General features: G+C 50.1%; 1 protein-coding gene across 1 annotated transcript in view; it reads right to left on the bottom strand.

The window, feature by feature from the left end:
• Window positions 1-2,168: 2,168 nt before the first annotated feature.
• The window catches only part of Tfcp2l1 (transcription factor CP2 like 1), a 62,462-nt gene continuing 37,286 nt past the window's right edge, over window positions 2,169-27,344 (bottom strand). Inside the window, exons 7-15 of the mRNA XM_052736725.1 lie at window positions 27,054-27,164; window positions 24,261-24,352; window positions 21,678-21,726; window positions 21,504-21,597; window positions 18,931-19,021; window positions 16,778-16,881; window positions 16,008-16,150; window positions 11,217-11,268; window positions 2,169-9,464 (exon numbers count right to left, since the gene is read on the bottom strand). Of these exons, the coding sequence (XP_052592685.1) occupies window positions 9,418-9,464; window positions 11,217-11,268; window positions 16,008-16,150; window positions 16,778-16,881; window positions 18,931-19,021; window positions 21,504-21,597; window positions 21,678-21,726; window positions 24,261-24,352; window positions 27,054-27,164 (783 nt within the window). The 3' untranslated portion in view covers window positions 2,169-9,417. The remainder of the gene's footprint in view (window positions 9,465-11,216; window positions 11,269-16,007; window positions 16,151-16,777; window positions 16,882-18,930; window positions 19,022-21,503; window positions 21,598-21,677; window positions 21,727-24,260; window positions 24,353-27,053; window positions 27,165-27,344) is intronic.

Raw genomic sequence — 27,344 nt, 5'->3', positions numbered from 1 at the left:
TGCTGGGATCAAAGGTGTGCGCCACCACACCTGGCTTGATATAGATTTTAAGCATGAAAGTTAACACAGAAAGAGGGGTGCTCAGAAAGAAAGGAGGACACACCCCCAGGGCATGGTATGGGCTCCCCAAGGAAGAGTTGTCTTCGTTTTGCTGTTGCTTGAACAGGGTCTCAGGTAACCCAGGTTGGCCTTGAACTCTCTATGTAGCCGAGAATGAACGGCTGAGCCTTTTGCCTTTATCAAGTTTTGGGATTACAGGCATGTATGACCATGTCTAGTTCATGCAGTGCTGAGGATCAAACTCGGGGCTTTGAACATGCTAGGCAAGTGCTCTACCAAGCGGACCCAGCCTCAGCCTCTTTTTGTAAAGGGCTGATTATGGTGCCTAAACAGAGGTGCCATGGACCTTGGTACCAGACTCAGGATGCAGCGAGACAGAACCCGTGCACTCAGCATTGGCATTTTTCTTGTTCTCATCCTTCCTGTTCTCTGCCTTTCCTCTCTCATCCTCACATGTGTGTATGTGTGGGTATATACACATGTGCATGTGTGCACTAGTGTGTGTGTGTGTGTGTGTGTGTGTGTGCACTTGTAAAGGCCAGAGGTCAATTCTGGGGGTCCTACTCTATCTTTCTTTACCTAATTTTTTGCTGTCGTTTGTTTCTTGAGACAGGGTATCTCCACGTAGCCCTTGCTGTCCTGGACTGCCTGGCTATGTGGACAGCCTGGCTCAAACTCAGAGTCCACCTGCCCCTGGCTTCCTGCCTCAAGCGCGGGGGTTAAAGGCATACGCCACCACACTCAGCTTCCCTAGTTTATTGAAACGGTTTCTCTCACTGAACTTGGAGCTTACTGAACTAGTAAGCACCCTCCACTTACTGGCCTCCACTTCCTCAATGCTGGGATTACAGGAGTGAGACACTACCCCTGGCTTTTTTTTTTTTTCTTTTCATGAGGTTCCAGTGGATCAAATTCTGGTTCTCATCAAATGGCAAACACTTTATTGCTGAGCTACGTCCCCAGCCCCAGGAAGAGAAGTTTTCTATAGAGTAACCACAGTCATATTGGGAACCCCAGGTCAAAGTGCCAGAGTGAAATAACTTATCTTCATGCATTGGTCTGAAGCAGAAATTAGCAGTCTTCATTTAAAAGTGTAATAAAACTTAATTTATAAGTGTAATAAAACAGCAGGCTTAAGATTTAAGGAGACTTGAGGACATACCTCATGGTGTCTAAACCAGGCCTTCCCAAGTTAGCTCTGCAAGCTCCACATCTCTCTGAGACGGTAAAGAGACGTGTGTCGCAGGGACACAGAGGCAGCAGAAGTCACAGGCCTTCCCAATCATCAATGGGGGCATCAGCAAGGTCAACAGCAGGTCTAGGACCCAGGAGGTAATAGGGGAGTGGAGTGCTGGGGACAAGCCTTGGACATCATCTGTGGGGCTCTTAGGTGACTCTGCAGGGACCCAGGGTGGGTGTCACTTTTTTTTTTTTGAGACAGGATCTCATTCAAGGATAACCTTGAACTTCTGACCCTCCATGCCTCACTGCTGAGATTACAGGTGTTCAGTGTGTTAGAAGTTTAAAGTCAGCCTTACTATACAGAGCCTTTAAGTTCAGAACCTTAAGCAGTACAGGTGGGAATGTGCAGTGGTTTCTACCTCTGGCCGCAAAATTAAACAGAATACCACATGATCTAACACTTTCACTTCTGGATTTTCTGGATTTGTACCCAAAAGAATTAAAATCAGGAAAGCTCATATTCAGAGCAGTATACCCAAGGGTGAGAGTCGCCTGTGTCCATTGAGAGTGAACAGATATACACATGGTCCAGCCACACAACGGAGTATCACTCAGCTTTGAAGATGGAGGAGATCCTAATACATCTCCTACACAAGACACATACCGGATTTCACTTAAATGAAGCTCCTCATTTACAGATTCAGGCGCAAAGTAGGTCGTAGCTGCCGAGGGCTGGGGGAAGGAACTGGGGAGCTACTGTTCAATAGCTACAGAGTTTCAGTTCTGCAAGAACACTAAAGGTGGAGCATAGGGCAGCATGAGAATGTACCTAATGCTACTGAGCTGTGTCTACAAATACTCCACAATAGTGAATTCATTTGCTACAGTTCAATAAACAAAGCAACTTGAGGTCCCAGCCACAGGGGTTTAGTACAAATGGTTTTATTTGCATTCTGACCCAGCACAGAGCCCACATACAGATTTCTCATTTACAAGTGCAAAATATGCTTTATTTCAGGTACAAAAACATGGTATTATGACAACTTGGAGTTTCCATGGCCACCTCCCCATGACCTATCACACACATTTGACCAATCTGGACCCCCCCCCAAATCCCCCACCACCTTTAGAAAATAATCACCTGATGTAGAGGAAGAAGGGACACCTCAGGAAATAATCACTTTAAAGCATGGACATAAAAGAACACAGTAAATAACCCAGAAGACAGGTCAGGGCATGAAACAGTCCCCCTATGCTTGTGTTTAATACTCCAGCCCCACAAAGCTCTCCCCAGCAGCACTGCCAGCCCAGGGACAAAGCTTCAGGACAGCTACATGGGAAGTGAGCTTGTCCACAGACCTAACAGATGGGCCTGGATGGCACCAGGACTGGATACCAGACACTCATCCTGGCTCAGTCCATGCAGGTTTCACATCCCAGATCAAACCCTAGATCAGGGGTGGGTTCAGATCTTGAGCTACTGATACATACATAATATGTTTATCTTGGGAATGGGACTTACATCTAAATACAAAACCCACTCGTGCTTCTGCATATGCTGTACACATGGCCCGAGGGTAATTTTGTTTGTAGTGTATCCATGTTTTGAATGTGACCTGTCTCACAAGGCCTGGTGTAGAATTTTGGATTTGGGAAACAGGATGTTCAACCTGCTGTCTGTAAGGACCCTGGTCTGTCCTAACTTTTCAATGGTTTCCCCAGCTAGAAGCCCGGGCAGAAGGCTGGGGAAAAACTCAATGAAGTTTGTCAAAGTGGAACCCAGGGGAGGCAGTTATGAGTGCCTGCTGCCTGTGAGGGGTCTACGAGTGACAGACAAGCCATGGGAGATGGGCATCCCTGCAGGACACAACGCTGCCCTGCCAGAACTGACCTAGAAACATGGGTCCAAGGAAGGCAGGAAGCTGCCCGGGCACTCACAGCCCTGCATACATGGGAAGGGTCTGAAGACTCCTGGGGTGCGGTGCTAACAGGGCTTTAGTCAGGGTACCAGCCAAAATCAGCCTATCCCTTCCAGGACAGGTTCCAGTGAGCAGCTCAGGCCACCGCCACCCCCTACAGCTCGGCAGCCCATGAATACCGCACCAAAGTTCTTTCTTCTATCAAACCCTGGCCAGGGGACCATGACAAAGGCCGAGCAGGGCTCCAAGTAGCAGGGGGCATTTGAGGAAGAGACCTCTGTACTCCCATGGAGAGGCTGGGCAGAGTCCGTGGGAGCCAAGTGAGGACCAGAACTTTCCAGAAGTGAGATACCCAGAAGGCAAGGAGCATTCCAGACTTCTTCTCTAAATACATCCTCTTCTAAGTTTATGCAAAATGCATTTGTTATTTAAGACAGTCCGTCACACCTGAGACTGCCTCTAAACAATCGGAAGGAGAAGGCAACTGAGGGCGGGTGTGCAGCTCAGCAGCAGGGCGTTGGCCTTGCATGCTTGAGGATCTCTGGGTTCTGGGCTCAATCTGAGGAGCTAGGGGCTAGCGTGGTGGAAGAACACCTGCCTCAAATGTGTGAGGCCCCGGGTTCTAGCTTTGTTCCCTATCGCTACAAAATAAAATACAACACATTAAAAATACAAAAGGGAGAAGCTAGGGAGTAAATATTTCAGTACTTAAGGGCCAAGAGGTAAAATTATGTTGGCACGAGAGAAAACAAAATTCCATTTTTTTTTTTTAAATAGCCCAGAACTGCCCTCAAACCCAGCCCCAGCATCACCACCAGGGTCGGTGTTACAGGTTCGCACCACCACATCCAGCTCTCCACAATGTATGGTTTATGGTCCTAGGGATCAAACCCGGGGCCTCGATCATGGCTGGCAAGCGCTCTGGCGTTGAGCCACACCCCAGTCCTGCATGATTTAACATAAGCAATTCAAAATATAGCAATTTAGTATAATTGTTGATGCAGGGCTATCATTTCCTAAAGTAGGTTTGAAGACAATGTTCTCTATTATCCGACTGATGGCAAAACCAGACTTACAGCATAGGATTCAGTTCCCGTTTGCGAACATGTAGCGTGGAGTGCGGGGTGGCTCCCTGGAAGGAAGGGAACACAGACCTTACCACTCTAGCCCTAAGAACAGCCTGATGGTCCAGGCTAGCGTCTGTGATTACTTTACCATGGGTTGACAGGAACGCCTAGAGGGGACCTCAGCAGAACCTCTATACGCCTAGTGGGGTTTGGAGAGCTTACAGTTGGAGCTGGCCTTGGACAGGAAGCCAGGGTGCTTCCCAGGATCTCACTGGTTCTCAGCCTGGTGGTCCTGTCTTTAAGGGGAGAAGAGAACATGTATGAACTTTCCATACTGGCCAAGCAGACAGACTGGCATGGGTGGCAGCAGCGTGCCACTGAGAGGTCCACACCGACACACAAACATCTAGCTGCAGATGGCAGGAAGGCCTGGGGCTTGGTGAGCAGCCGCAGCCCTGGGGGCACTGGGCATGCCCAGGACGAGCAAGGGTCACCTATCTACCACCTGACTTTGATGACTGGGAAACAATGGCAAAGCCTTGCCATGGCTCAGCTTCACCTCCTGACTGCCATTACCAGGTTCCGAGGTCTCCAAGTCAATGCTTACTTCATTTTGGGGGTGGTGCTGGGGTGCAAACCTAGGGACAGACACTCTACCAAGTGGATATACTGCTCAGCTCGCGTTAAAGGGACACAGTCACTCATGATGCAGCCTGGGACCCTTGACTCTTGCTCCTGCACCCCCCCCCCAGTGTACCTAAGAGTGCCCACGTTCAACTCCCCACGCCCCCACCAACCCCAACTTTCCACTGACAGCAGCTAAAGAGCCTTTCTACTTCTCCCACTGACGTGTTAATGATTTTCTGAACTTCAGCGGCTTGGGCCAGCCCCTGAAGCAACACTGGACTTAGGAACTGGTGACGTGCTTGTGGGTTCCAGCTTTTTCCCTGTAAAGATCGCTCTAGGTTAATAGCTCTGCTCAAGAGGCTCCAGGCAGACTGGGTGAGAGGTCACTAGGGCAATGTCTGACCTTTTTCTAGACCCCCAAGATGATTAGTCTTGATTGTCGACTCGGTGGGATTTAGTATCACCATGGAGTCAAACCTTCGGGTATGTCTGTGAGAGGTTTTCATTTCTATTCTTTTCATTTACTCAGCAAGAGCAAGAAAAATTATGCAGTCAAGTTTCCTGTGTTTGGGGGAAAATCAGAAACCAGCACATCCAGAGTGCAAAGAGGCAGTCTCCCCTGGGAAAACCATCTTCTTGGTCATGGTCTCTCCCTTTCCAGGTAAGTGTGTGAAGAAGTTTCTAGATTAGCTATTTGAGGTGGGAAGACCCACCTTCAAGTTTCATGGGCTGGAGTTTTGCCCTGAACAAAAAGGACAGGGTGAGAGGAGCCCCAGCATCCATCTCTCTCTGCTTCCTGACGTGGATGCCGTGTGAGCAGCTGCCTCACGCCTGCCGATACCTTCCCTGCCATGATGGGCCACAGCCCCAAGACCATGAGCCAGAAAACCTGTCCTCCTTTCTGTTGCCTTTTTATCACAACATTTTGTCACAACAATGGGGAAAAAATAACTAATACAGACCCCAAGGCAAGACTTGGGACTTCCCATGCCATCTGCCCCTTCTAAGGCATGCCATCTTTTGCTCTCGATTTGGAACTGAGAAAGAAAGGTATCAACATGCTCATTCCTCAGAATTAAAGTTTAGTCTCTGCTCACATGGCCCATGTAGAGCCATCACTTGGGGACAGTGGCCACAGATACCCGATGGGCTAAAAGTCAGAGGCCCAAAACCTAGTTCTGTTCCTTCCAGTGACTGACCCTGAGCAAATTCCTCTAAGTGACTCAGTTGCCTCTCAATGCAAATATGGAAATGCTTGGGCATGATCTTCCTCTAGAACTAGGAAGTGGTAGGTCATGTACCAGAAAAGATGGCACAACAGAGGAGTGCCACCCAGTCCTGCCAACAGGATGAAAGAGAGAATGCAGGGGCAGAGTGGGGAGGTGATGTAAGATCAGCAGACCCAAATGCAGACTGAGAAGGGGGAAGAAACAAGAGATCAGCAGCAACTACAATTCCATCCCAGAGAGATCCAGGCATCAAAGGCTTCCAGCAAAAGTGACTAGTCACGGCAAAGGCCAGGCCTTTCAGTAATTAGGGGTAAAAAAGCAGACACTCACATGCAAAAGGATGGAATTGGACCCCCCTCTACACACCATACATGTAAAACCAACTTCAACTGGAGCAGAGAACATTGTAACAACTAAAACTTCACAAATTCTTAGGCGAAAACAGACATTGATTTTCCTGAGCTTGCATTAGGTCATGGTTTCTTAGAATCCACATCAAAAGCACAGCAGGAGAAGTAGGTAACCCAGTCATCACCCAAATGAAAGTAATAATAATGGTAGTTTTTGAGACAGGGTCTCACTATGTAGGCTGGGCTGCCCTTCGACTTGGGAGCCTCAGCCTTCTGCGTACTGGGAGTGCTGGTGCGTGCCACCAAGCTCAACCAGGTTCAACTTGTACACATCAAGGGGCACCATTAAGAGGGTGAAGACAATCTACAAAATGGAGAAAAACTGGTAGAGGACTTCACCTAGAATTTACCAACAACTTGGACAACTCGATGAAAAGATATAGCACAGTTTAAAAAGGGGCAGAGGACCTGAACAGACACTTCCCCAAAGACATACAAATGGCCAATCAACACGTGACAGGACCGTTGAACATCACTGGCCATCAGAGAAATGCAGGACACCGCAGGACACTGTGGCACAAAAGACCGATCAACACAAGCGGAGGAGCACAAAGCCCTGGCTTCCGTCCTAGCAGGGCAGAAACTAGAGTGGAGGTACTTCTCTGTGTTCTTAGCACTCAGAAGACAGGTAGAGGACCAGAAGTTCCATCATCCTCTTCTACCTAGCGACTTTGAAGACAGACTGGACAACATGGAAGGGAGGAGGGAGGGAGGAAGGGAGGGAAGGAGGGAGGGAGGAAGGGAGGGAAGGAGGGAGGGAGGAAGGGAGGGAAAGAGGGAGGGAGGATGGGAAGGAGAGAGAGAGATCACAGCAAATGTTGGTGAGGAAGCAGAGAAACTAGAACCGTCCTCCATTGCTGGTGGGGCCATAAACAGGTGCAGTAGCTATGTGGGAAACACAGGGCAGTTCCTCAAAGAGGTGAAGTTATTTTAAGAGCTATCCACTCTACTCCCAGGCACATTCCCCAAATGAAACCCTGTTCACACGAAAGTCTGTGCCAATATATTCACAGCACCAACATCTGAATAAAGCTGTCAGTCCCACCCACACACTCCCAGAAGACAAGGAACTGAGAGCCCAGCCTCTCTGTAAGAACAGTTTCTCTGCCTGTAAAATAATGTTTACCAAAGCCTGATGATCTTTAAGCCTAGAAGAATACCCCACAAAAGCTCTGGTGATCAGAGGGCTCACCATGTTTTGGGGGAACTTGGATTAGGAAGGAGTTGAAGCCTTGGGCCAGCACAGATCCCTGGCAAAATGAAGATGAATTCTTGGGTCTACCACAGCTACTGATCCTCAAATTTCCCCCTAGTTAAAAAAGGTGACTCAGGTGGGCGGCAGTGGCGCATGCCTTTAATCCTAGCACTTTAATCCCAGCACTCAGGAGGCAGAGCCAGGGTCAGGTGGATCTCTGTGAGTTCGAGGCCAGCCTGGTCTACAGAGCGAGATCCAGGACAGGCTCCAAAACTACACAGAGAAACTCTGTCTCGAAAAACCAAAAAACAAAACCAAACAAAACAAAAGGTGATTCAACCATACCAACAAGACAAAGTACATCTACAACTGGGAAAGACTGACTCTTAAATGAGGGCACTGCAGAGAACACACTTCCCCGAGGAGACTTGGCAAACAGCTTGGCTAACCAAAGTTGTCTCAAAGAGGGAATTCCATAAATTCCTCCTGCTGCCGTACCGGGATGGTACCCAGTACCTCACACTTGCCAGGCAAGGGGTTTGCTGAGCCATACCCCAACCTAAAGCTCTAAATTGATGGTCAAGGCCACTGGATCCAATGCAATCCTCACCTCTTCAGTACTCTTTACTCATTGAGATTACACTGCAGTAGGCCAAGAGGAATCTTTTTGTTTTCATCCCTCTTCCCTGGCGAGGAAGTTCCACGCCATTTTCCAGTCCATTGCCACCCTAATTAGCAGCTGTGAGAGGTCACACAGGGGCAAAATGTGTGGTTTGAATGAAAAATGTATCCCATAGGCTAGTGTATTTGAACGTGTTGTCCCAGCTGGTGGTACTGTCTATGGAGGTTATGGGACCTTTAGAAGATGCAGTCTTGCTGGGGGACGTTTATCACTGGGGATGGTCACTGAGGGCTTGTAAGCTTGTACCACTTCCTGTTCATGTGCATTCTCTCTCTGCATCCTATGTATATCAAAATGAATTCAACCAGCTTTCCACACTACACCTTCCTCACCATAATAGAATCTATCACTCTTCAACTCTAGAAGCCCAGACAAGCCCTGTCTGCACTTAGTTGCTTTTATCGGGTTACCTTATTACACTACAGAAAAATAACTAATACAATGACCACGAGGTCACACCGGCGTAGTGTGGCATCAACCATGTCAAAGCAGACGTGCACACACCTCTAGGCTTGAATGTGGCAGCTCCTTAGAATCAAGGCAACTGAGGGAGAGGCGGAAGGCACAAAATAAATAGCCCCAGTCCTAGTAATTCATCCAAGAACAGGAGAGAGGCTGCCACCAGGTCCATGAGAAGGGAAGTGAGTACTAGAGGAGAGCTGTAGGTGTCCCCGTCAGGCTGGCAGAGCTAGCCATGAAGCCAGTGGCCCAAGAAGGAGGTGCAGAACAGGGTGAGGCAAAGAGTAGTCAGGAGGGGACCAACTAAGGAGCCTCCGACCACAGGCTCGGGGTTTAAGAGATGTACGTCCTCACTGTCTGCCCGGGAGACAGAACAGGGAACTGTTGAAAAGCTGAAAGCCAAGAGAAGAGAGAAGGGAACCGCCGGCTTTCTGCAGGCCAGACTGTGTGTCCATGGCTGTCGCTGGCTTTCCTGGTCTGGGCAGAGTCCCTCCTAGTCTGAGCTTAGGTGAAACAGCGGCCGACAGTGGGTGCGACTTCCACAGCCGGGGATGCGTGGGGTGGGGACAGGCGCAGGTCTCGGCTGCTCAGAGTCCACACTTGAGGATGATGTGGTAGCCGTCATTGCTCTCTGCTGCAAGAGAAACATGGGGCGTGGGCATGTGTGAGAGGGAGAGAGAGAGGAGGTGCAGCGGGGTCTGGGTGTCCCCCGAAAGCATGTACTAAGACAGAAGCAAAACCACCTACATAGCTACATAAGGAAGAGCATGTTTATACAAGCGGAGATGCTAACCAGGTTTTGGCATCTGCCTTATGTAATTACTGTGTGTGTGTGTGTGTGTGTGTGTGTGTGTGTGTGTGTGTGTGTGTGCGTGTACACCTGTGCAAAGGCCAAAGGACAACCTCGGGCATCATTCCTTAGGAGTTATCCATCTTGTGTTTTGGGACAGGGTCTCTCATTGGTCTGGAGCTCAGCAAGTAAGCTAGGCTCGCTGGCCCGAGAGCCTCAGGGGTCCACCCCTCTGTCTCACCAGTGCCAGGATCAAACACAGGCATGCACCACCAATGTCCAGCTTTTTAAAAAACAAACAAACATGGACTCTGGAGACTGAACTCCTCTTCATGCTGGCATGGCGAGCACTGTACTGATCTTCCCAGGTACCCTGGTTTTTACCATGAGCCTTTTCACCATAACCCAAGGAGGGCAGGCCAACAATGGCTCTCTACCATGCTGTGGCTCCACTCAGAGGCCTGTAAGGGCCATTCTCTGTGCTCTATTTAGGATAAGGCCCACGTTGTGAAAGGTTAGTCTTCAGCCTATGGCACTAGTGAAAGACGGTGGGACCATGAAGGGGTGGAGCCTAGCAGGAGAAGGTGACATCAAAGAAGGCATGTCCCTGGAGGGAACACTGAGTCTTAGCTCTTCGTCTTCACTCACTCTCCAGCTGTTCTGCAGTGAGCAGAGCAGTTCACCACACTCACACCATCACACACTGCCTTGCTGCTATGGGCCCAATTGGCCTTGGACTAAAACCTCCAGAACTGAGCCCAGACAAACTCACCTTCATTTTTGGTTACCTCAGGCATTGTTACAGTAACAGAAAGCTAACTAACATAACCTAGATTCACAGAACGTGACAGGAAGTGGCTGCAGCACAGTCTGGAAACCAGTCTCCTATTCTTTATTTAAAATAAGAACTCAGTCTTATTTTAGTCTTAATTATGTTATGTACGTGTATGTGCAAATGAATGAATGCCTGCAGAGCCAGAAACAGGCTTTGGATCCCATGACACTGGAGCTACAAGTGGTTGTGAACCACCAGATATGGGTGCTGGGAGCCAAGCTTGGATTCTCTGCAAGAGCAATATGTGCTCTCATCCACTGAGCCACCTTCCAGGCTCCAGTCTTCTGTTCTGATGAAGCCCATCCATTGATCCTCCCAGCCAAGAAACGTCACAGCTGGCCTTTCTCTGCCTTGCGCAAATTAACACGACTCTTGGTACGCAGGCTCACTCTCAGTAGAGTATAGGCATCCTGCCATTCTCAAGCCATCTGGCTCAGATGGATCCTCTAAGGCCCTGATTCACTCTGCTGGGCATTGTAGTCCTTGCTTGGGATTCCCGGAGACCGTCTATAAAAGCCCAAACACCAAGGTCATGGAGAACAAATGCCCAGGCCTGCTGTTTCCCTGAAGATGTCACTCATTCTGGCATGGCTAGGACTAGGTATGAGAAAGCTTGGCTTTTTCTTGCTCCCAGAGGCTGCTCCAAGTTCAGCATCTTCTGGAGGGACCCTGTCCAGGCAGATCCCACCTGCCACCCACCAGCCTATGACAGCGGGGAACACAGACACACACTTCAATCAGGAAGGCCGGGAGGGGCTTACCTTTTAATGTGCTGAGGATAAAACAAGACTCGTCTTCGAAATTCTGAACCATCTGAAAGGCAAGAGGGAGATGTGCTTTTCTCAATGGTGTCATCATATCGTTGCAAGGCTGGAGGGGTTGGAGAGACGGCCCAGTCAGTGATCGCTGTGGGAGCATGAGGACGGCTGGGAGCAACAGGCCCTCCTTTGACCTCCACATGCCCACAGGCACCAGAGGAAGGTAGATCCCTGAGTTTGAAGCTAGCCTGGTCTACACACCTAGTTCCAGGCACACCAGGGCTGCAGAGTGAGATTCTGTCTCAAAAACAAACAAGAAAAATTAAGTCACATGCCACAGAAATTCCATTTTGGTCAGCCACAGGACACACGTACAATTGATGGAGCTGACCAATTCTCACTGCTTGGTGGCACTGCCATCCTGTTAACATCACTCATGTCTGTGGCGATAGTGTAAATACTCCAGTGTGCTGCCAGTACGGTACAGAAGACGACACACAGCACACACCACTCCCGATCTGCACACTTGCCACACCATCCTTGGCGCTACTGTTTTAGAGTGTGCTCACACACCAGGTCACTTGACTGCATCGGTGGCATCAATGCCATGTCTAGTGACTGGCATGCACCATCCAGGTTCCGAGTGCCTGTAAGCCGGAGTGTTTCCACAGCGGTGAAATCACCCAGCAAAGCATTCTCATCATTCAAGGGGCTCGTGACTGGAACATGTTTTTAAACAAAACAATTATGCCTGAATGAAAAATATCCTCCATAGACCCATGTCTTTGAACACTTTGTCCAGGGCTGGTGGCACCATTTGGGAAAGTTGAGGAACCTTTGGGAGGAAGAACTTTGTTAGAGGAAGGGAGTCAATGGATGGGTCCTGAGTGTTTATGGATAGACACCACTTCCTGGTCACTCTGCTCCCTAGTGGCCCCAGCAGCCTTCCCCGGCTCCTGCTGCCACTCTTTCCCCAGCTTGATGGCACAATAAACCCTCCTCCCTTGCATCATTTCTTGTCTCGTATTTTATTTCAGTAACAAGAAAGCAACCAACAGTGATTAACTGATGTGGGTGTCCGTGGCTTGCAAAGACCAACAGAAAGGGGCTGCTACTCCCCACATGCACAAGAAAGATTACCCACAGCCACCTATCCCAAGCTCTCACTGTGATTTCTAACCAGTGATCAGGAGAAAAAAGAATTTTCTGGCTTCATGGCACCATCTGTAAAATGGAGCATCATGACGATAAAATGTAACTGGGATATACAAGGGAACCAGCACTCCGGGGGGTGACAAACCTTTAGAAAACTCATCTACTGGAAGTCACCCCTGGGGTTCTCCTGCAAGGCACGTGCGCCCTCAAGACATGCTGAAGAACACTAAGAGCAACACTGTGGTCACATAAAGCTCATACCATACCTGGCACTGTCATTGGTAGGAGAGGGAGCCAACTGGGACCTAATCATTCATGGCACTCAGAGGTATAGTGACCCTCAGCTGCACACATCAGCATTCATGAATCCTGGAGGAATGCATGGCTATTCCACACCATAAAGTAGGCAGAAGAAAGGGGCCTACTGGGCTGAGGAGATGGCTGGTTGGTAGCACAGTGCTTTGCAGCCGTGAGGAGCTGAGTTTGACCCCCAGAACCCAGGTTAAAAGCCAATCAAATGAAACAGGCATGATGCTGTGGGCTTGTAACTCCAGGCTGGGCAGATAGAGAGGAGGATTGCTGAGGTTCCCTGAGTAGCCATCACACTACTCGGCCAGCTCTAGGACATAAAGAGGCCCTGTCTTAAAAGCCATGGTGGGTGGTGCCTGAGGGGCAACAGACAAAGACTATCTTCCAGTCTCCACAAGCACACATGTGTACTGCTCCACCCCTAATGCGTTAGGGAGAAAAGAAAAAGATGATTATTATAAAATACACATGAACAAGCAAGGGTCAAAGATGGTGCAATCCTGCCAAGGGGTTTATAACCATTATAGTCTAGTAAACTGGGTACAAGGACTTGAAAACCTATTAAAATGTGTGAGTCAGGGTCAGTGAGGTGGGTCAGTAGGTAGAAGCCCTTGCTATGTGAGCCTGGAAGACCTGAGTTTGATTCACAGAACCCACAGAGGAAGGAGAAAAACCATTCACACACATTGTCCTATGATCTCCACACATATACTACAGCATACACACACACACACACACACACACACACACACACACACACACACACACACACACAAATCAGATTTAAAACAAAATGTACATTAATTTTATAAATCTTTACATGTAGGCTGCATTTCCTAATATACACTTCAGAAATAGTTAAAATATAAACATAAGCATGCATGCCAAACCCAACAGGGTAAGCAAAGCCCCTTTCAATTAAAAAAAAAAAAAAGCAACCTACTTTTTATTGCGTGCTCTGGGCTACTGCCTCAAATCCTACAAATGCACCCACCTGTCGACCCTGACCCTCCCTGCAGAGCCTAATGGTGCATGAAGTACATTTATTCTATACCTCAGCCTGCTCCAGCTCGGACTCTTGGCCGCCCAGCCACTTGGGCATGAAAAGCCCTAAGCAGGGCCCACAAGGGCTTAATCAGTAACTCCCTTGTTTAATTGAGTGCCCTTGCACCCCAGGGGCTGGCTCCTTGCTGGCCAGGCTGCCTCCAGCACTCTGGGTAATTCTGAGCTGAAGGTTTCCAAATTGATTCGGGTTGAGTGGGAAGGAGACTTGGGGGAATGAGAATGGCCTACTTAGCCAGGGTGGTATTTGAGGTCTGTTCTCTGCCTCGCTCACTTAACTGCCTGTTGTTGAGGGCACAGGGTAAGCGGGGGAGGGACTTCCTCTGGGACCTGGGAAGTTGCAAGGCACATACATTCATGGTTTGTATCTTCTCAAAAAGAAATCCTCCGGGGCCTGAGGACGTGGGTCCATTGCTAGAGTGCATGCTTAGCTAGCATGTACAAAGCCCTGGGTTCCATTTCCAGAGCTGCCTAAACCAGGTATGATACAGTACAGAGATGTAATCCCAACACTCTGTGATTCCACGGGCCCAATAAAAAGAAGTTAGGTCACCAGGGTTAGTACTGAAGGGGATATTGGGACCTTAGCGCCCCACCCCCACCCCTTCCTTCTGGCCATAGTGAGAAGAGTTTGCTCAGCCACTCTCCTGCCACGATGGGTTATCTCACCGCCAGCCCCTAAACAACAGGAAACTGACGATGGACCAAAATCTTTCCAACTGTAAGGCAGAGTCGTGTGTGTGTGTGGTGTGTGTGTGTGTGTGTGTGTGTGTGTGTGTGTATACCTTCTCTCCAACACTGAGATTACACTGAGGTATACCACCATGTCCAGCTTTTGACATGGATGGGTTCGGGAGATTGAACCCGGGTGCTCACACTTTCAAGGTGAGCTCTTGCCCAGACTGAACCTCTCTTCTTAAGTTCATGATCCCACGTATTGGTTACAGTGCCAGAGAGCTAATCGAAACAATACCAGTCAGTGGAAGGAAGGTCCAGGACACGAGTTTAAGATCACCTGTTTCATCATGGGCAAGGGATGCCCAATTTGGTAGGCAAGTCTGCTTAACACATCACTCCCCGAAGGGCTGGGGCGAGGTTCCAACAGGGCTCTGTCACTTCCTGGACCTTGCGCTAGCAGCTAGTTCCACATTCCTTCCACGGGATTATGTTGAGCACCAGTTCAGTGGTGTGTACCTTCATCTGAAGGAGGCCTTTTCTCCCAGGAGCCACCCCTGCCCTCCTTTAACTCCCGGCCTCTTCAGACTTGCTCCCTGCTTGATGGGTGACACATTCCTCTGACCGTACACGTGCCCCGAGGCACATGAAGAAAGCTGTCCTCTGAGCGTAACAGCCATGACCATCTTAGTCACAGCAGCTATGACTACCCACAAGGGACCCTTAAGAACGGGCCTGTTGGGCCACGGAGATGGCCAAGCTAATAACTTGCTTGCCCCAAGTCTGATCTCTAGTCCTACATGGTGGAAGGAGAGAACTGAGTCCTGCAAGTCGCCCTGCGTGCAGTAGCACCCACCACCCACTCATCCACCCGCCATCCCTCACAAAATAAGTAAATGTAATAAACATGTTTCTAATTATGGGGCTTGTTGCCAGTCCCTCATGGAGGGAGGGCAGGAGGAGGGTTCTCGGCTCCTCACAGGAAGCTGATTCTTCCTACACCTCCCTCCCAGGTTTATGTAATCAGTTTGCAAGGTTAACTGAAAGAGAGACTCCATCTATACAGCTACGGAGATAAGACTTTTCGGTGGTGTGGCTCTTGTGGGGTCACCTAATAAATGAATCAGTCCTGGAATTGTCACTTTAGTCTGTAGCTAATGCCCTATCTCGGGGGAGAAGACATTTTCATGCTTTCCCAGGAAGAGTCACACTACATCAGCTTGGTAGCCCCGACCCAGCTGTGGTCAGAACATTCCCCTCACACTGCAGGCGGCCACTACAGCTTCAGCTTCCAGCCAGCAACATGCATAGAAAACACTGAGACACCTGGACCTGTAGACTCTATGGGGTTCTCAATCTTCCTAATGCTGTGATCCTTTAATACAGTTCCTCATGCTGTGGTGACCCAAGCACAAAATTATTTCATCGCCACTTTATAACTGTAACTTTGCTACCATTATGAATCGTAATGTAAATATTCTTGGAGACAGAGGTTTGATGGAGGGGTAGTGCTCCACAGGTTGAGAACCTCTGCCAGAAAATCTACTCCTGTTTGGAGATCTGGGGCTCTTCCTGAGGGCCAGGTCAGCTCACCTCATTGCTCACCACCACATGGATGCCAGTGGGGCCCTGCCGATAAACCCGGTGAATGTGCTGCGGGGGGATGCTGTACAGACTGGCGATCTTCTCTATCAGCTCCAAGGTGGTCAGCTCTTCCAGGAAGATGGCGTGGTAAACTGGGGAGGAGCAAGTGCCTTCGTTTAAGAACACAAGAACCCGATTATGTGTCCCTACCCCATCCTGAGAAGCCAAGAGCTCACATGTAAGGATGCTCATGCCCAGAGCCATGGATTCTGTCGGAAGTTGAGAAGGCTGGTGGAATCTACTGACAAGTAAGCATTGGCTGGCTGTTTCTGTCTCTCCTGGGCACATATGTTGAATCCTGGACCCAACCAGACCCCAAGGCACCCAGCTAGGGGAGGGGAGGACCTAGAGGAGCAGCGGAATTCAGATGTGGTGCCTGGTGTGCATGTACCCTGCACTGTGGGAGGAGACAGCACTATGACACCTTTCCAGGGGTTACATACGCAGTGGCTCCTGGTGGCAGAAGGGTATTTAAAGACCATTAGTGGGTGCTGGGGAGACAGCCAACTGAGCCCCAGTATTCACTGCTCTCTGCTTCCTCACTGTGGATGTGACGTGACCATCACACGTTCACGGCCATGACTTCCCTGCCACAGGGACTATGCCCTCAGACTGTGAGGCCTAACAAACTTCCCTCACAGGGAAGACAAAAGTCACTAAAACAGAGAGCAGAAACTGAGCAGACTTGGGAGTCTGGCTGCAGGCTCTGCTCCACTCACCACACAGGCTATTGTCTCCACTGCCATCCTGCTTCTGGGGCAAGAGTACTTGGTTCTGCTCCAGCTCCTGGCAGACATAGATGGTCATCTTTGGCCTCACATTCCTAGCAAAAGTAAAGGAAATAGTTAGCAGATAGGATGGGATGTTGCTCTACAGTATTTTGGAATGTTCTAGAATATTCCAGAACCTAGAGTAGAATTTGCAGTATGGAGGGATTTAGAAAAGAAGCAGGTGTTGGGGATGCAGCATGCTTCTCATGGACATGTTTTCAGGGGTAGAATCCAGTCCTGATGGATCTTTATGGCTTCATACAGGGTGTTCTGGAGGAAGGGGGTAGACGACTCTTTGCGACCTGCCAAGCTGAGGCCTTTCTGTAGACCTGAATCTCAAGAGGTGGCATGGAGTGTAGCTTGGTGGTACAATGTGTGCTTGGCATGTGTGCAGCCCTGGGTTTCATCCCCAAAGGGGAGAAGAAAAGAGACAGAGAGTTCTTCACGAGAGTGAGCAAGGCTCATCTCCACTTCACATACAGGAAAACTGAGGCTCAGGGGGGCAAATGGCTTTTTTTTTTTTTTTTTCATTGCACAGCTCCAAGGAGGCAGATCTGGGATTCACCCTCAATTGTGTTCTCTACTTTACAACTGTACTGTGCCCAGCTGGCTGCTCTGTTTTAACTTCCAGGCTCAGGCATAGCTCAACGAGAGCACTTGTTGATATACACAAGCTCTGGGTTCTAGTCTCAGCACCAGAAAAAATAAAGAGCACAACATTTCAATAAACACTTAAATTTGGTTTGACTGTGATGCTAATTCTAGTGCCACTGTACAAGTCCCACATGGCCAGAGGTTTCTGGACTATCATAGACCATTTCATTTCCGTGGTGGTGGAGAGTTCTGCAGACAACATCACCCTGAAAACTGCACTGTGGTTTTCAAGGCCATACCCCGCCCCTGGGGAGTCAGCTCTCAGTCAGGACTCTGCAAGTGTTCAGAGTCTGGGCCAGTGACTAAAGGCCAAGAGCCACAGGCTCTGGGTCCAATGGAGGAGAGGGAGGCTGTGATAGTTAATATTAATTGAGGATCTGGAATCATGTAGGAGACAGACTTCTGTGAGAGAGGGCATTTCCAGATTGGGTTAACTGAGGTCAGAAGCCCCACCATTAATGTAGGCAGCACCACCTCACGAACTGGGGTCTCAGACCCCACACAAAGAAGAAAGCAGTCTGAACCAGCAGCCATCCTCTCTTTCTGCTTCATGACACAACGTGACCGGCGACCTCCCCCACTGCAGCCATGGTCCTCCTTGACGGACTGCATTGTGGGGAGCCCAAGGGTGGGAAGTCCTGAGTGACTGTGTGCTGTTGCCATGACCTGGCCACGCCAAGGACCTCAGACCCATGGGAAAGCGGCAAAGCCTTGCCTTGGAGTGAGGCTCAGAGTCCATGTGTGAATATTTGATAGTGGGTTCAGAAAACATCACCTGGCTCCACCCCCTTGATATTTATGGCCTGAAGACTGCTCCCCTGCGGAGACTGTTCATACAGAGATTAGCTAAATCATCCCCATTCGGCTGTACACCGTAAAACCTCCCTCCTGCTTACCTGTATGGACTAACCCTTGTTCAGGGGCACACCATAACCCCACCTCGCTGTTCAGCTCTAATGAGCACACTGAGCCTCCTCCATCCTCAGGGAATCCTGTCTATCCGAACCCAGCTCTCCTGTATGTGTGTGTGTCTGTCCTTTCTTCATTCCCTAGCGGCCGCAGTCTGGTCTGTCCCCTGAGCTGCACTGGACATGGCACCATGCCTTCGAACCATGAGCCAGGATAAACCTTTCTTTTCATAAGCTGCCTTTGTCAGGCACGTTGTCATGGCAACGGAAAACTTAACTAATACTGAGGTATATCTGAGCAAGGACCATTGCAGCCAGGAGTTGAGTGATCTCCACATGGCATCTCGCTCACTGTTCCATCCCTCCCAACACATCCGCCAGCATTCACCCCCACGCCAAAAGAGAGATTCCTTCCATCAGCTAGTCCCACCAGCAGGCTTAGCCACAGTTCAAGAGGCTGAGGTGGGCCTTCTTTCTTGCTATACACAGGCAGCCCAAAGGCCACAGGCTTTGGCTGGTTTGTCTAAAACTGACACCCACCTGCCTTTGATGGCATTGAACAGCCGAATCCCATCTGCAGGGCCACAGACCTGGACCAGATCGTCTCTGGACATTTTCAGCAGGTCAGCACCTAAGTGGAGACAACCACCACTGTTGTAGAATATCATTTTAAGGTGTGTTACTTTTGTTTATGTTGCATTTGTTTAATTCTGTGAAGCTGTGTTACTGTGCCTGTCTGAAACACCTGATGGTCTAATAAAGAACTGAATGGCCAATAATGAGGCAGGAGAGAGAACTAGGTGGGGCTGGCAGGCAGAGAGGATATATAGGGGAGGAGAAATCTGGGAGGAAAAAAGGAGCCAGAGGAGGAGGAGGACTCCAGGAGCCAGCCACCCAGCCACCCAGCCAGCCAGCCACCCAGCCAGCCAGCCACCCAGCCACCCAGCCAGCCAGAGTAATAAGTAAGAGAACAGGAAAAGCCCAGAGGCAAAAGGTAGATGGGATAATTTAAGAAAAGCCGGCTAGCAATAAGCCAAGTTAAGGCCGAGCATTCATAATTAAGAATAAGCCTCCGCATGTGATTTATTTGGGAGCTGGGTGGCGGGCCCCCCAAAAGAGCTAAAAAACCACCACCAACACATCACCAGTCACATGGTGTATACATGCTGACCCCACAGCAAGGCTTGGGCAAAGTAGGGCCAGCCTCATCCTCAGTGGGCACTAGACCTTCCACAAGGAGAAATGACATAAGGCATACCCACAGAAGGTCACAGTCATACAACATCAGAAGCTGAAAGCTAGTGTGCTCACAAGTCAAAGGAGAAAATGAGCCCACCCCGCTCTCCATGCTCATCAGCACTATTCTATCTATGTGTAGATTTGATCAGCATGCCGCCACCAATGACCCACGTGTGTCTCTGTGCAGAAGCATACAGCTCGCTGCAGATTGACAATACAGACAGACACACTCCGGGGACTAGCTCAAACCAAGGACAGAAAACTAGCTGCCCAAGAGACATGGACAGACCTGCCAACCCACTCAAGGGAAGAGGAGGCCAGTGTCTCACAGGAAGAGAGGAGAATGATGGTTAGTAAGGATGCCCACAGTGTGACGTCTTTAAAGACTGAGTCCCCAGATCCCAGATTCCCAGGATTCTTCCGTCACCTCCATTATCTCTATCTCAGGTGATGTCCGGAGTAGCTCTGCGGACACAATGGCTCCTCCCCTGCATCCAGCCCCCGCTTTTTCTTTTCTTTGAGACATGGTTTCATGTAACCCTGGGTGGGCTTAAACTTCTCATTCTTCTACCTCCTGAGTACACTGCACCCCGTTTATGTGGTGCTGGGGCCTTGTGCATGCCAGGCAAGCAATCTATTAACTGAGCTACAGCTCCAATCCAGAATGATTGGCTTTGTGTTGGGATTGAAAGCCAATATCCTCCTATGGTCCTGCCAGAATCCAGGCCACCTCCCCCTGGCGACCTGACCTCACTGCTTCCTCAGTTCACCTACCTCTCAGCCTCTGCACTTTCTCTCTGCGGGCAGAGCTCTCCCCTACCACCCCCCAGCTCTCTCTAGCACTTAAGGACCCCTGGGTAAGCCCTTCTCCCCTCCTTCACCCAGCACAGGTCACAGGAGCCATTTCCCCCCTCCTTCACCCAGCACAGGTCACAGTGCACTGAAGTGGCCAGTTCCTATGGCAGCGCAAGGTGCCCGGTTGTCCTTGCCCTTCTACCTCCCGTGAAGAATGCTCTTGGAGACAAAGCTGAGGCAACTAGCGATTCCTTTCTTCCCTCTGCTGCCGACAACTCCCCACATTGGGAGGGACCTTTACTCCCCTCAATCAGGGTTCAAAGCTGAGTGGTGAGGCTCACTGCCTTGTTCACCTCTGTACCCGCAGCACCCCACTTACAACATTCATCTGTGGGCCGTCCCCCAGCCAAACCCTCAAGAACCCTTCAGAAGGGAGGAAAGCAGGTTTTCTCTCCTGCCTAAGGTTCACCTCCAACTCCAGGGGATAGCCCTGGAGGAAACACGTAGGGCCCACATGACAGGTATGAGCTGCCCTGATTGGCTAAGAGGGCCTGTGGTTTTTAATGCTGTCAACTTGACAGGATCTACACTCAGTTAGGAGACAAACCTCTGGGCATGCCTGTGAGGGAGCTTCTAGATTTGGTTGAAGACTCACCCCGAATGTGGGCAGCACCATCCCACGGGCTGGGCTTCTGGACTGAATAAAAAAGGGAAGGGAGCTGAGCACCAGCATCCATCTTGGTTTCTATACCGTGGATGATGTTCTTGCTGCCACGACTCCCCCGCCCTCCCCACGTAAGTTGCTTTTGAGGTATTCTGCCACATCGATGAGAAGAGGAACCGATACAGAGCCCTACCTGGGCAGGGCAGGGCCCAGCCGAACCAACAGCTAAGAGGATCTGAGTACCGTCACTCAAACAGCCCACAAGTTGAACTTGACAAGGACTGTCTAGGGACAAAACGTCATACCACAAGCTGTAAGAAAGGGAAGCCACTTTCCCTGGACAAGCCACAGGCCTGTGGGACCAAGAGTAAGCCAAGACACCTGTGGCTGTCAAACCTCACTCCACAACGCTCACCTGAGAAGCTGGCGAAGAGCCGGCAGAACTGTGAGAAGCGGTTGCGGTACAGCCACTGCTGGGCATCCTGGATAGAGGCTGAGGGGAGCAGATGCTGCAAGCGAGAGAAAAGAGGCTCAAAATGGCCACAGAGCCAGAGGGACCGCCAGCCTGCCAGCACCCACGCACACTTACATCACTGCCCAGGGGTAAGGGCTCCACTGGGTGGGTAGGTGAGCTGTTGCTGTAATGGAAAAGAGAAGGTAGATGAGCCTGAGGGCTTCCAGGGACCCGAAGAAGGTTCCAGAACCTACGTGGTGCCTACATTCCCGCAGGTGTGTGACTTGCTTTAAAAGTAAGGCCTGGAAGACTGACTGACATAAGACAGACAAACATAAGACCCGGTCTCTCACGATGTCTCCTGAACTCAACTGTCACTGCATGGGAGGTTTGGATGACTGCACTGTCCAAGCAACAGTAACTCTACCTGTGTAGTCTGCAGCAACAACCAAGAAGAGCTCGTCCACTGTGACTGGATCATGTGCTGCATGGTGGAGCCTCACCCCTTGGGATGGTTCACCTTGGTAGGGTTTAGAATCACCACGGAAACAAACCTGTGCGCATGTCTGAGGGCGAGTTTTTACGTCAAGTTGACTGAGGTGGGAAGACCCACTCTAAACATGGGCGGCAGCATCCCATGGGCGGGGGTCCTGGACTGACTATAAGGGAGAAAAGGAACTAAGCACAACATCCATCTCTGCATCCTACATCCTAACTGGACCAGCTGCCTCATGCTCCTGCTGCCATGGCTTCTGCACAGCAGTGGACTGTATCTCCGAAATAAATCCTTCCTTAAGTCACTTCTTATCAAGAATGTTTGTCCCAGTGCAAGGAAATAGCTAAAATACCCAAGTTCCAGCCTAAGGAAAGGACAACCTAACCAGGACACAGGCCACACCCCTTCCAGTACTTCAGCTCCTGGACCAGAATCTGGAAGCTGCAGCTGGACCGAAATCATCAACCGAATCCTAGCCAGAGAGGCACATAAGGGCCACTATGCTGAATCCACAGGTTGGTACCCACTTAGGAAGAAAAACACAGCCTGGGTTTTTCCCAATAGGAAGGTACAGAAGTGTTTGGTGTGCAAGCATGTTCAAGTCCCAACACCCACACACACACACTGGTGCAGCAGGGTATGCCTCTAATCCCAGTCCTGGGAAATGAGACAGAAGCGTCACTGGAGAGCACCGGTCAGCCAGGCTCACCAAGTCAGAGAACTCCAAGTTCAATGAGGGACCCTGGCTCAAAAGTGAGGAAGAGAATGATTGAGGAAGGTGCCTGACATCAACTTCTGGCTTCTACATGCACGCCCACACATGCACAGGCACATACAGGCCCCTTGAAGGGACGACTCTCATCCCAGCTATCACCCCAGCAGCCATCCCACTTCTGTTTCACAGGTACATCGTTCCTCAGGACCCTGTGTTGAACCCCTAACCCTCTTCTGCATCGGGGAAGCAGGGCTGAGGGAAGTTAAGACAGTCGCTCCCCAGAAGGTAGACATTAAAGAGCAAGTCTGCCTGATCTAAATGACCTTTTCTTTCAGTTCTATACTCTTGAGAAGACATTTCACAATGGTAAAACTAAGCTCACACACACGGGCAGCCTTGCTTTTTCTTCTGTCTGTCTGTCTGCCTTTGAGCATATCTCCTTTAGCTTGGGCTGGCCTTGAACTTGCTACAGAACCTTGAACTGCTGATCCTCTTCCTTTACCTCCAGAATGCTGGAATTACAGGTGCCAGTCACCAGTCCAGCGGGTGCTGGAGATCAAACCAGGCATTTTCTCTACCAATGAGCTCCAGCTCCATCCCCCAAGCCCGACTTTTTATTACAGATGGACGGCTGACAGGAGCTCAAGGCACAAAACACAGAGCTTCTGTGCTCACTAACAGCACCCGGGCTGGAGTTCTCTGCTCACCACCAGGACATTACTACAAAGCCATCGTGTCTGCACAGCCTGCCAGTCAGAATCTGCCTATGATGTCTGCACTGTCCTGCACTGTGTCTTGGGGCCACATGGCCTATCTGTAGAGTCAGCCAAGGTTCAGCAAAACTAGTTTTGGTGCTACAAACACTAAAGCCAGGGTTGGAGGCATCTATGTAGACAGTCCCTTCAGGAAGCACGCACCAGAGGTAGAAAGAAAACCAAGGAGGACCTTTCTCAATGCCTCAGCCATCCAGCACCCACCTCAGGAGAACACTGGTTTTCCAGGTAAATTCTCACAAACCTGTTGCCACTTGTGGAAGCATATAGAAAAGAGCGCGGCGCGCGTAGCACACACACACACACACACACACACACACACACACACACACACACACACACACACACACACACTGCACATAGCCAGGTGTGATGGCATACACCTGGAACCCGAGCACTCAAAAGGCTGAAAAAGTAGGATTCTGAGTTCGAGGCCAGCCTGTGCTAACCAACAAACTCAAGTTCAATCTGGGACATACAAGCCTGCCCTCAAAAACCCAAAGCTAAATACGGGAGCTGAGAATATAGGCTCAGCGGCACAGCTCTTGCCTAGCATGTACCAGGCCCTGGATTCCACCCCCAACATGGGGAGCAGGTAAGGAATAGGCTGCAATTGATAATACCAGTTAGGCACATGAAAACCCAAATAAGATGCCAGGGATGAAGGAAGACCAAAAAAGGAACCTCTACCCCACCACATGCCAGGACCCCAAGGAAAGAAAGGCTGGACATACCCTTCACCGAGGCCAAAGCTGTTGGGAGAGCCATTGTAGCTTGGGGATGGAGCACTGTTCACCTGGTAGGCGACGTCGGGCCATGGAGAGCACTGTGGGAATAGATACAGGACAGTGGGACTCAACAGTGATCTTGGGAGAAGCTCAAGAGACAGCCCATACTCCTTAGGTGTGTCCAAGTAAGCCTTCATCACCAATGATGCCTAAGACACTGCTGTGTCAGCATAGAGCTCATTCTGACTGAGCACTCACAATGAGCCATGGCCAGTCAGACTGCTAGGGTCACCCAACAAACATGACGGAAGAGACCTAGAACTCAGGAAGTCGTCTGGAGCAGGCAGACCATGGAATGCACCCCTTTGAGCTCCCAGGTAGTCACACCAAAGGTGGGAAGAAGCATGTAATGCCCAAGCCCACAAATGAAGACAATCAAAACCCAAGCGGTCAATATGTTTAGCTATGCATTATACGGAGGAGAGATTGCCCCTAAAGAAAAAGAGAACAGTATTAGTTCTGAGCCAAAACCACTCTACTGGGTGAGGGACCTGCAGCAGGGCTGCAGCAGGCAGGAGGGGGGTCTTGGAGCTCTTCCAAGAACAGCTGCCCCCAGACGACTTGTACAGTTACTCCATTTTAGTACCCATCTGGGCTCCAAAAGACAGAAACGGGCATGATGTGAGAGCCTTCCCTTGGCGGACATTCCAATACACAGGCCAGTTGGGGGTGTTGGAGAGAGAACAGAGACCTCCAGGGAAAGGGAGCACCCCAAGCTTGTGTTTCTTCCCTTCCCTCCCTTGGAGGTCTATGACTTCGCTTGGAGAGGGCCAGTCTGAAGCATTCCTAAAGACTGACTATCCCCCCACCAAATGCCAGGTTGGTAAATATTTAACCGTTGTGAGTGTGGGCTGGAATTTGTTGATGCTAAATTCTACTAGGGGAGGAAATCTGATGAGCTGATAGAAGGGGCACACTGGCATCCCAAGGTCACAGCCTGGCTTCTCTGTACCAGTTACGCTGTGCTGTGGCGAGGGCCTGCGCAGCTACGGCACACTCTCTGCTTTCAGGGAAGTCGGGGTTAGAACAGAGAAGCTGGGGCTCAGCCAGGATGAGAAACATCACTGGATGGGGTACTCCTGGCAGAGCCATCAGTCAGGTGTGGACCAGGCATGGGAAGAAAAGGCATGAAACACAGTCCTTGTGTCCTTCTGCTGGCAGAGAGCAAGCGCAAGTTTGCCTGTTCTGGGCTCCCTGCCCACTGCCACCCTCAGGAAAAATAAAGTGCCAGTACATACTTGCCAGCCACATTAGCTCTTTTCCCTGTCTTATGCAAACATTCCTCACATGTGCCTTAGCACATACATACACAGGCGTATGCACAGCTGGGACCTGGCCACCCGCCTCTTGGATTTCTATATTGCAAGTCTCACCATCAACATAGCCTTGACCATGCATGGCCATCCTGGGTCTTATACACACCTTCAGAGGGAATCCAACTAGTCAAAATCTCCAACACAATGGTTATTTAAGGAAAACAGGCCAGCAAGAGTGAAGCCACCGAAGGCCAGTGACAGGAAGCAGGAAGAGCTGGTGATAGATAGCCTCTCAGAGCACTCTGAACCCATGGATGGCTGCAGAGGGCTGCCTCTGTGGTGTCAGGCTTAACAGGAAGTACATTTCTATATCTGTCCAAAGAAAGAACCAGGGCTGGGGATGGGCTAGGGCTCAGTGGCCAAGCAGTGTATGCACCTGAGATCTTGGATTCCAGTTCGGACACTAAATCTTAAATTTACTTGTGTATTTATTTTATTATTATATGAATGTGTGTGTGTGTGTGTGTGTGTGTGTGTGTGTGTGTGTGTGTGTGTGTGTGTGTGTGTGTTCTGGGATGCGTATGGCATGGCTTGCGTATGAAGGTCAGAGGACAACATTCAGAAGTCAGTTCTTTCCTTCCACCTTGGATCTGGGGATCCAACTCAAGTTGCTAGGCTTCCGCAGCCAGCACTTTGACCCCCTGAGCCATCTCTCAGGCCCTAGCATGGAATTATAAAAGTCTGCGCTTGCTGGGCCTAGTGACGCACACCTTTAATCCCAGCACCTAGGAAGCAGAGGCAGGATCTCCGTGAGTCGGAGGCCAGCCTGTTCTGGTCTATACTGAGAGTTCCAGGATGGCCAGGGATGCATAGAGGACCCTGAATCAAAAACAACCAACCAACCAAAAGCCAATGCTGACACTAGCAGCCAGTGAGCTCGCATAGAGTAGGCTACTGTATACGTCCTGCCATGTGCATGTCCACATCCGGCCTCCACAGCTGCACAAGGAACTAGAAGGCTGTTATCAAAGGACAGCGGGAGTCACGTGCAAAATGAGCCATTAAATACAAGACACAGCCACGGGCATGGGTTAAAGTGTGTACACATTGCCCTAATTGCAGAGAAAGACAGATGCCCACAGAATCAGAGGCCCCGGGTGCCTAGAGAGAGAAGCTGAGAGAGGAGGAAGAGCCAAGGCATTGACCAGTCGATGGGGGAGATACTTTTGGTTGTACTCTTTTACATTTTGTACCCCATGTCTGAATGTGTGCCCTGTTCATCCGCATTTTCAAAAGCACCAGCACATACAAAGGCAGCAGGGGGCTCAAAGGGACCTCAGAGTAATGCATCAGTGGCCTCATCTGATGTGTGCACTGGGCACTCTCCGAAGCTCCCTCCCACCTGATGATAGGCAATCTTCCACTACTGTGCGCCATGTCCCCGGCTCACTCCAGGCTCACTCCAGGTCCAGCCCTAGCTCACCTCAGTGAGGATGGTGGTTTCATAGGATGGCTGATATTTCTCCTTCTCCTGAACTGTTCTTTTCTCCATCTTCTCCCGGTCGGTTTTCTGTTTCCGGTCAGCTCCCTTTGGCTGCAAGTACAGAATACAGGGTCCATTTAGGCCAGAAGGCAACCATTGGCTGAGGAAGGTAGACCAAGGCCTGCAGGCTCTCACCTCAAGAGAGCAGGCAGGACAGTTCTTGCACCTCCAGAGCGCCATGTTTTCTTTCCACCCCTGGCATCTTGAGTCTATCATGTGGCAGCTCAATAG

This window comes from Peromyscus californicus, unplaced genomic scaffold (assembly GCF_007827085.1).
Source record: "Peromyscus californicus insignis strain IS unplaced genomic scaffold, ASM782708v3 Scaffold_14__1_contigs__length_90479793_seg_2, whole genome shotgun sequence".
In the NCBI taxonomy this organism is placed as follows: Eukaryota; Metazoa; Chordata; class Mammalia; order Rodentia; family Cricetidae; genus Peromyscus; species Peromyscus californicus.
Note: the sequence above shows the minus strand (reverse complement) of the source record. Positions and strands in the feature narration are given on the sequence as shown.